This window comes from Filicampus tigris, chromosome 11, assembly GCF_054856515.1.
Source record: "Filicampus tigris isolate MCC_2025a chromosome 11, RoL_Ftig_1.0, whole genome shotgun sequence".
Classification (NCBI taxonomy): domain Eukaryota; kingdom Metazoa; phylum Chordata; class Actinopteri; order Syngnathiformes; family Syngnathidae; genus Filicampus; species Filicampus tigris.
Window position 1 is genome coordinate 6,487,994 of NC_141227.1, and position 10,150 is coordinate 6,498,143.

Sequence of the window (10,150 nt, forward strand, 5' to 3'; positions counted from 1 at the left end):
TAACACTCATTCTTTAGTTTATTTTATCCTTCACAATATTCTTTGCGAATATCGTATATTGAATGTTGGCTTCAGGGGTTGTCATCCACGGTCAAAATGTTAATTCACATAAAGCATTTTGCAACAGTTACATCTTAGTTTTGCAAACGTGAAATAGCTAGAGTCGAAATGTGTGTGTATCAAAGCCATGCCCCTAATTTCCAATATGACTCCTGACAGTCATGTGACAAATTTTAAGCGCAAACACACACTGGAAGATTTGCAAACCGCTGCACGTTAATCAGCGACAATGCTTTTAAAGAAAAACATAGCAAAATGCACATTGTGATCTGAAGCCCATCAGTGGCTTCTCTTTTCTTTTCATATGCAAAGCAGCTGGCCGCTGTCACGAGAGGAAAGACAAAGGTGGCTCATTATTCAATGATTAACTGGATGCTTACCTGGCCCTCCGTGCAGCCTCATTACACTGAGGATCCGCATCCAATTGAGTGGCAAGCTTGTCAAGTGGTTTAACATGTCCAAACCTTGGCCAGGTTGTGTGCAAATGCTTTGGCCTTTAACCCCCATGTCGCCAACCTGCCTGAATGTGCTGAACTGCCAGGAAGTGATTATTGTCATTCATCAGATTTGATGTTTCATGTGTATGTTGTCAACATTGTGTAGCCAGAAAAGCATTACGAAGAGCATTGGAACATGAGGGACATACTATACATTTGAACACAGTGAAAAGCCTCGTAATGCTAAAGGTCAAAGTTGTATTTGCACATGTATTAGAAAACAGTGCAGTGTGAAGGTGACCCACAGTGACTAAACAAACTAAGGCAATCTTGAATCTTTATCTGAGTAAACTGGAATCAATGTCTCTAACTGGGGGTGGCTCCTCAAAGTCCCACCAACTCGCTACAGAGTCCAGCCAAATCCTATCAGAGATCAGAAGCCGCATTTTGCTCAGTTAAGCCTCTCCACAAAACCCTTCAAAACTCATTGCTATGTCATGACATGTCCTCATATTCTCACCTTACTGAAGTAATGGCCTGAATCTTTTTTGGGGGCCTAAATCATCTCCTCCTGGCCTCCTTTGCTAAAATGACCAAGATCACAGATTAAACAGATCATGCAATTCTACCCCTAGAATAAAATCACACAGCTCATCAATTTTTTTATTTTTTTATACCAGAAATGAAAGTACATTTTTCTTGATTAATTTTTTTGCACTGGTTCTGAATCTTCCCTTGTTTTTTCTCTCGCACATCACAATAATAATAATATTAATATGTAATATAGTAACATATTTGGTAATATTTATGAATTAAGGGATAGGTTCAGTAACAGGTGATTTCCTGAAACATCACAACAACGCATGGTTAAATCCGTATTGCGCAAACTTTTATAAGTCAAATTTAAAAACAAAAAAGTAAAATCTCCCAAAAACGGGATGCGTGAGAAAAAAGTAGAGATATTCTTGATATCAGTGTCAAAATTACGCTTAGGGAGACAAAGCCATCTCTGGTTAAAATTTCCAGTGGACCAGTGCTATTATTATTAGATATAAAATATTTGGCATTTGGTTCTTTTTTTTTTAATATACACATAATAAAAAATATTTGTGCCATTATTGGTAACATAGCTATTGTCATGATTTTCTGATTGTCTTTAACTTAGCATGGGAAAGAGCCTTATCAAAGATGAAATAAGTGCTATGGCCAAGCTTACATACAATGATCAAGTGATTCAATATGTGACACTGGTTACATCCGTCCAGCATTTAACAAATGTTAAAGCACTGAAACATTCCCATGCTATTTGCATAGTTCAAGTTTCCATTCCATTTCATGTATCACATTTGCACCAATGTAACAAGAAACATGTGGCAAGTAAAATCACACACATCAATCATCATTATTAATTCAGCCATAGATTTTTATCCATAACCTCAAGAGACCCTAATTTCCCACTGATTCAGTATCTATATTTATCAAATTGTATTTATTTTCTGAAACATAACAGAAGCTGATCTATAGCTATAGGAAAACGCCATTCATGGAAAATAACTTTGCAAGTGAAGCTGTATTTTGCATGCAACATTATTCCAATTCTACACTGTTTAACTTCCTTATCTTAACATCCTGTTACACACTTGCATCAATCAACGGGATAACAACAGCAGGTCAAGCGAAATTAAACAGCCACATACATTTTGTTGCTACATGATACAGAAAGCATTATCAAACCCAAATTCAAGAAATTGTTTGTTTTGGCATAGGAATTGGTCAAATTTGCAACAATGTAAAATTTTTACATTTGCAGCTGTCGTTTTCAGAAACTACAAAGTTTTGACATGGCGTAGCTCATGGTAAATGATAATCTCAACTCAAATTAGTTATTAAATTAGACATTTAGTAAATAATTGATTATAGTATGATTTGTAATGTTCGTAATCTCGAAATGTATGTCATCGTGAACCGAGGACCCCTATCCAAATGCACCTGAATACAGGTGATATTTTCACAACCACAGAGAGGCGTTATTACAGTTGATGGCTTGTATGAATCAAGAAAGCAAAATACTTTTAAATACACAGTTGAACGAATCAATGTTACAGTCGTCGTATATCCCACCGCGTGGTTAAGTGTGTGTCCGTATGTAAATGTAATGTAGGCAGCCCGCTGCAGTGCCGACGGACGGTGGTGTAACACGGACATATTTGACAGTTGCACCAGTAAGCAACAGCAGCAACAATGGCTAAAAGTGATGGAAGTAATTATTTTAAAAGAACTAGCCTCTTCTGGATCGTCTCCATTACGTTCGGATTGGGCTATTTTGCTGTAAGTAAAACTAATTAAATATACTCTAATTTGAAATGAGTCTGATGTTTACTGTTTTTGCGAAGTTCACGTCGACTTGCGTGTGTTGCGTTAACTGTCTCCTGGATACCACATCTCCATTTAAAGCGAAAAAGTTATTTATGAATATTAGGTGGGCTTTTGTATCACGCATATAATTCCTCGAATGCCTGTGTACCGTTTTTATTTTGTGACATTTTATTTCGGGGCAAAAGTGGCTTCCTTGGCCATTGTCATTGTTTGTTGGTCATAAGGGTGTTTATCTTATCGGATTCACCGTGGCGTCCTAAAAAAAAAAAAAAAAAAAAAAAAAAAGATTTTGAGTTTTGCGCAAGGTCCAAACTGCAAGTGAACAAACTGCAAGTCAACCCGGAGCCTTTCGTTTACATTTGAGTCAAACTTCTTTCAAAACTTGACATATTTTAAATATTTGAGCGGTTAAGTGTTTAGTTTGAATGCTCAGCTGTCCTTTAATACCGCACGGTACACATTTTGTCCCCTTGTTGTTGCCACGTTGCACTTTGTCACGTTGAAGTATGTGCTTTCACTGAATCAACTGCTTGGAAATGTAGTTCTTACATCATTAAAATACTCGAACAACTCTCCGTCCTCAATTCATTTATAATCATTAGCTGGATAAAGTTGAATTTTTAGGTGAGTGTTGGAATTTAAACGAGACAAGAGTTATGTGCACAGGGGCCCTAATTTACAATGGACCTTTTGTGATCTTAATGCAGCAGCCATTGTCCACATGGACACAGACCTGACAGGACTCAGGTGGCACACACTGGACATTAAATTAGGAACACCAGCGCAATTAAAATGATAGATGCTTTACTACTATATGTTTAGAGCAAAAGTACTCACACCTATCAGAGTAGAAAAGCAGACACATAAATAAAGGAGGCCAACTGACTTGGAAAAGTACAAAAGTAAAAATGACTTTTAGAGTTCATAGCCGTTTTGCTAATTTGGCACAACCAAGAAAAATACTATACACAAATAATAGCCCTCTTTTTATTTCATAGCGCTAATGATAACACAGGTCAACATAAAGCCATCTATGACTGAAATAAGATGATAACCGGTGTAGTAGTAGTAGTAGTAATAATAATAATGATAATAATAATATTAAAAAGCTAATGCATGTATGCCATCAAAATGTGTTCCGTGCACTTTCATTTGGATGTAATGTCCTGTTTTTGAATAACGGAATGGAAATTAAAACGTGTTTTCTTAAATCTAAGTGATTTATATATAATCGGTTATTAAAATAATCCTTAGCTGCAGTCCTAGTTAATAATGATCATTTATACTGGAGATCATTTCATTCATGTAATCAATAATACAATATGAATATATTTTGCTACACAAATGTCCAAAATCTACAAACATGTTTGTTCTTCAAAAATGGTCACATGCAATAATTGTATAAATGACCAGGATTCTTTGGAGAGGTGCAAAAGATTTTCAGTAAAACATTTATATTAGTATCTGAAGAACTTCTTTTAGTTGAAGCCATTTTCTGGTCGTTTCCAGCAAACATGCTGGAACTGCGTAGCCGTAGCCGTAGCCTATCATGAGCTGATTTCCCTCCCGAGGTGCATCAAATGCAATTTTCAACGGCCTGTCGCAAACAAGGTTTGAACTTTGTTCTATATTCAGCCAATGCAGTCACACTCTACATCTGCACTCAAACGTGTTCAAAGCGTAGCAAAACGGAACAAACGCAGCCAATGTTGTTTTGCCTTCACCATTAGGCGGCTGAGAAGAGGAAGACCATCATATGTTCTGCGGCTTTTCCACTTGTTAAAAAAAGAACGCGAGTTCTGTTGAGCATACAAGCTAACTGTTTGGCAGTTAATTAGTCACGTAGTGATTTCATGGTTTCATAATTTTCTCAGTGTGTGTGTATTTAAATAACAGCATGGGGACCCACTCTTCTTTCTGTTGCAGTGCATTGTGTTTGCGCCTGAAATAATACCATACCATCTCCTGGGCCCATTTGGTACCTTCTGCAGATATCTTGTAGACAACCATGCTAGCGGCTTGTACAAAGGGTAAGAGCTAATTTCACGTTTTGCACCATTCTGACCAGATTTTTATCTAGAGATGGTAAATAACATGCATCAAGTGGTGTTTTGACAGCCAAATACATATCTATCAGGGGTGTAATGGTACGCTAAATTTCGGTTCGGTTTCTTGGAAACTTCGGTTTGGTATATTTTCGGTACAAAAAAACAGATTTTTTTGTACCGAAAATAAAGTCAATAAAGTTGACAAGGAAAATGTACGTTTAAAAAATAAATAAATAAATAAAAGCGGACCATTCGAGTCACATTCTGAGAAATTACACCAGAATAAAAAATACACTAACAATAAAGATCTCTTAATTTTCTAAATTATTAAAACACTGAAATCTTTAAACACTCAGCAGCAACAGCCTATGACACATCTAAGTATCTTGTAGACAACCATGCTAGCGGCTTGTACAAAGGGTAAGAGCTAATTTCACGTTTTGCACCATTCTGACCAGATTTTTATCTAGAGATGGTAAATAACATGCATCAAGTGGTGTTTTGACAGCCAAATACATATCTATTAGGGGTGTAATGGTACCCTAAATTTCGGTTCGGTTTCTTGGAAACTTCGGTTTGGTATATTTTCGGTACAAAAAAACAGATTTTTTTGTACCGAAAATAAAGTCAATAAAGTTGACAAGGAAAATGTACGTTTAAAAAAAAAAATAATAATAAAAGCGGACCATTCGGGTGACATTCTGAGAAATTACACCAGAATAAAAAATACACTAACAATAAATATCTCTTAATTTTGTAAATTATTAAAACACTGAAATCTTTAAACACTCAGCAGCAACAGCCTATGACACATCTAAGTATTCAAGTTAAAGACAAGTTGTCATTACAGTACATATACACTTTTTGTGATGAAAAAAATACATACAATAACAGTTACAAATAATTATTGCTAACTGTATTAAAACATTTTATAATGAAATACAGTAACTTTAAAATCTTTATGAAATTGTTTACACTTTATAGGCATTGAGATCTTTGAATGTTCAACAGCATATTGTGACGAATTGGGTTATCTGTGTTGTGGTCGGATTTGTGTTTTGCTGGGTTGTGATAAGATAAGATAAGATAAGAATGCCTTTATTGATCCCACAGTGGGGAAATTTTCATTGTTACAGCAGCAAAGATATAGGTCACACAGGGGCGGCGGCATAATGTGGCCATTAATGTATAAAATGTTTCCGAGGTTCATGAATGCATCGTACAGCTAGCGAAAGAAGCAGCGGAGAACGAAGGAGAGAGCTGTTGTACTTTGTTTTTGGCTAAAAAGACTGCTTGCTTCCTCGTCTAAGAAACATTCACAGTCGGATATTCGTTATTATGTTAGACGTGTTACCGGCAACGTTGCCGACAATCTCATGTAGCAATTTGGCACACAACTTTGGGACCTTTCCCCACCGGCGATTTTAACAGGAAAGTCAGAATGTTCCCAAACAGGAGACCACAGTGTATGGGGGACCTTCGCGCTCTGGCGTGTTTGCGTATGCCATTATAATGCCATTTATCCATGCATTTATGATTTATCACAGCAGTCAATCGCGCCCGTGTGTAAACTCGTGCTAATAAGTCGACCGCATCGAACGCAAGTGGACCGAACCGAACATGCCATACCAAAATGTATTAATACACTCACGTGTACCGTTACATCCCTAATATCGATCGATCTATATGTCTATTCGTCTATATATGATAACGCTATTAGTTGGTATTGTAAATATAAGATGAAGATGCTTGTTTTGTTTTAAAAGACAATCTTGCATAATTGTACAATGTTTAATCTGTGATGACTCGCCGGTTGTTATCACCACGCCCACTGGCACAATACATGTATGTTGTCATGTGATGGCACAGTGCGGCAATAAGCACAACAAAAGGTTTGCTTCGGGTTTCATGTTGGCTGATTTTACGTGACTTGCAAGACGGCAGCTTTTGCCAGGCAAATTGTCCTCATGTGACTCCTGATGGGCAACTTTTCACACCACACCTCCTCATCGATGGATAGGGAACGTAAATACTATGGTTATTTATTTTTTGTATCTGTAGAGCGTAGGTCTAAAGTCCTCACACCCGTGTTCGAAGAAAAATCATTTCAAACCTTTTTCCACCATTGTCACCTATAACATGTTCACTCAGTTGGGAAAAAACTGCCAAAATATTTTCGAGAGGTGAAGTAACAAGAAACAAGTGAGATCATATATGGTTGCACAAGAGTGCACACCCCCTTCTCTTACAACCACAGATGTGTGTTAAGAAATAACCATCCATATTCAAACATGACAAACTGAAGTCACTTTAAACATTCCACCATTGAAAGTGCAGTGAAATGACCGCAAATAAACTTCAACTGTTCAGTTGTGTTGAGGCCACAGCTCCAGGCATCATATGTTTTATAAATGAGGTATGTTTGTTTTTTCCAGGTGGTGGGCAACCTGCGCTATCCACGTGGTTGAAGCCTTGGTCTCCTTGAAAGTGTGCAGGTAAGAATGAGGAGATTGTCCACTAGATGATGCTGTTGTGTAAAGTGGAGAAACGTGCATTGTGTGATCTCGTGTTTCAGCAACAAAGGCATCACCATGCCAACCAGCTACCTGTGGTTCTTCCAGACTTTTGTGTTCGGCTTTGCCTCACTCGGCCTGCTCATCAGATACGAGCCAAAGCGGCCAAAACAGCACTGAAATGTTCTCTTTTTTTTTCATTTTCTAACCTAGGAACATGACACTAGTGCCTTTTCTTCATCAAGGTTTCTTTTAAATTTTAAAATATTGAAGTGAAGTATTCTGTGAGATGGATCACTGAATTTTGTTAATTCTGAATAACATGTTGTTGCTGTGATTACTCTTACTGTTTGGATTATTTTCTCTGAAGAAATAGTTGCTAATACAGAAAAGGTATTTTGGGAGAGAAATGGCAAGCTTAAAATGCGGTGCAATTTTATGAGACATTTTCATACATTCATGATGTTTACATTCCAGGAATCTTCCAGCTGCTGTGTTCTGATTTAGAAAAATGTTGCACTTGGTGTTCTTGATGCTAACAATTGAAATAAAAGTTCTTACAAACATCATTTTCATACATTCATGATGTTTACATTCCAGGAATCTTCCAGCTGCTGTGTTCTGATTTAGAAAAATGTTGCACTTGGTGTTCTTGATGCTAACAATTGAAATAAAAGTTCTTACAAACATCATTTTCATACATTCATGATGTTTACATTCCAGGAATCTTCCAGCTGCTGTGTTCTGATTTAGAAAAATGTTGCACTTGGTGTTCTTGATGCTAACAATTGAAATAAAAGTTCTTACAAACATCATTTTCATACATTCATGATGTTTACATTCCAGGAATCTTCCAGCTGCTGTGTTCTGATTTAGAAAAATGTTGCACTTGGTGTTCTTGATGCTAACAATTGAAATAAAAGTTCTTACAAACATCTAATTGTGTTTCTCCATGTGAATGTTCTCGCTTTTATTAGCTAATATCCAGAGCTGGACACTTTACCCCTTTTTGCCGGTCTGTCCGCGACCTGCGTACCCTTATGTCCTCGTCCCTCCATCATTCTTCATAAAACGTATCCTCGTCCTTTTAAAGCGCTTCCGTCCTTGCATTCCGTCGGTCCGCCCCCGAAAAAAACCCCACCTCCGTGCACTCAAACATTATTTAAAGATCATTGGCTGGCTAATTTCCTGTGCACATACACTTACCAGCTGGGAGTATCCTGAGTAGATTGAATTGTTTACAACTGTTTAACCAACATAGCATTTAGCGGCAACACAAGACCGTCGTGATGTGATGATGATGATGATGCCGATTGGTGCAAGCCAGGGGACACTAGGAGAATATTTAAAATTGAGTAATAACGCAATGCTATTGCGTTTTATTGCAAAACGTTGGTGTTTTAACGCAAGACGTTTACATTTTTTTTCATGAAATAATTATTGCAAAATAACGCAAGGTTATTTGAAATGGAAACGCAGACTTCCACGCAACACGGGTCGTTTAAATGTATACGCTGGTAGAGATTTTTACGGTCTAAAGATGTACCACACAAGGACATACTTCACATGCAAATGTATGAGGTACTAAATGTTAACACTTAAAAGTTAATTAACAAAACAAAATTGCTATCCTGGATTACTCAAAACAGGCATAGTGTGTTTCTAAATGGCGTCCTGACTCCTGTGGTATTAGCCATGGTATTACATGTGTTGAACCACTGGAGGGCAAAATATGAATGTGCAGTGTGACTAAAGTACTGAGAAGCACATCAAAAGCATTATGCAGGCAATTAAAGAAGGTGGCTTCGTAGAAGAGAACATACAGTGGTCTTGCTTTTTAAAAGAACCCAACACAACGCGTTCAGTCTGTACATGACCCGGTTTAGGGAAGCACAGAGGGACGGACGAAAACCCAATTCTGTTCTTGCTTAGTCCGTCCTTTTTAAAGGACTTCTCGTCCTCCGTTCGGGCGTCCACAAAATGGGTGTTCGTCCGTCCGACCGTTTGGTTCCTGGGACGGAATGCCCACCTCTACTAATAAACAAAACCCCCCCTTTTTGTTTTTAATACATGGAGTATTTGTTGAGTGCAAGATAAAAAAAAAATGTCTGTCAGTAATTAATACTGTAAACTACAATTCTCAAATGTTGTAATGCATTATCAAAATAAATACATTTAAAATGAAACTCAAAAGGTCATGCATGCTAATTGATACAGATGAAACAGGAACTTTTCGAATTTCGGAAGTTTGTTTTATAAATGTAAACTGTAGTTACAGTTATATTTTCCTTGAAGCAATTTAGTTTTGATTTGCTTTCATTAACAAAAATGTTTTTGTTTTTTATTTTTGGTTTTGTTAGTTTTCATTAACGATTCACAAATTCATCTATTGATTTCTGCTTAAGGGCAGCACGGCACGGTGGTCGACAGGTTAGCATGTCCGCCTCACAGTTCAGAGGTTGTGGGTTCAATTCCGGCCCCGGCCTTCCTGTGTGGAGTTTGCATGTTCTCCCCGTGCCTGCGTGGGTTTTCTCTGGGTACTCCGGTTTCCTCACAGATTCAAAAAACATGCATGGTAAGTTGGTTGGACACTCTAAATTGCCCCTAGGTGTGATTGTGAGTGCGAATGTTTGTCTCTGTGTGCCCTGCGATTGGCTGGCTACCGATTCAGGGTGTCCCCCGCCTACTGCCCGAAGACAGCTAGGATAGGCTCCAG

The 10,150-nt window shown here is 37.6% G+C and overlaps 1 protein-coding gene across 1 annotated transcript; it reads left to right on the forward strand.

Moving 5' to 3' along the window:
- Positions 1 to 2,657: 2,657 nt before the first annotated feature.
- tmem254 (transmembrane protein 254) lies at positions 2,658 to 8,374 on the forward strand. Its single transcript, XM_086045187.1, has 4 exons — positions 2,658 to 2,825; positions 4,800 to 4,903; positions 7,357 to 7,416; positions 7,497 to 8,374. The coding sequence occupies exons 1-4, from the start codon at positions 2,739 to 2,741 to the stop codon at positions 7,612 to 7,614; spliced, it is 369 nt and encodes a 122-aa protein (XP_085901313.1). The 5' UTR covers positions 2,658 to 2,738; the 3' UTR covers positions 7,615 to 8,374.
- The last annotated feature ends 1,776 nt before the right edge of the window (positions 8,375 to 10,150 follow it).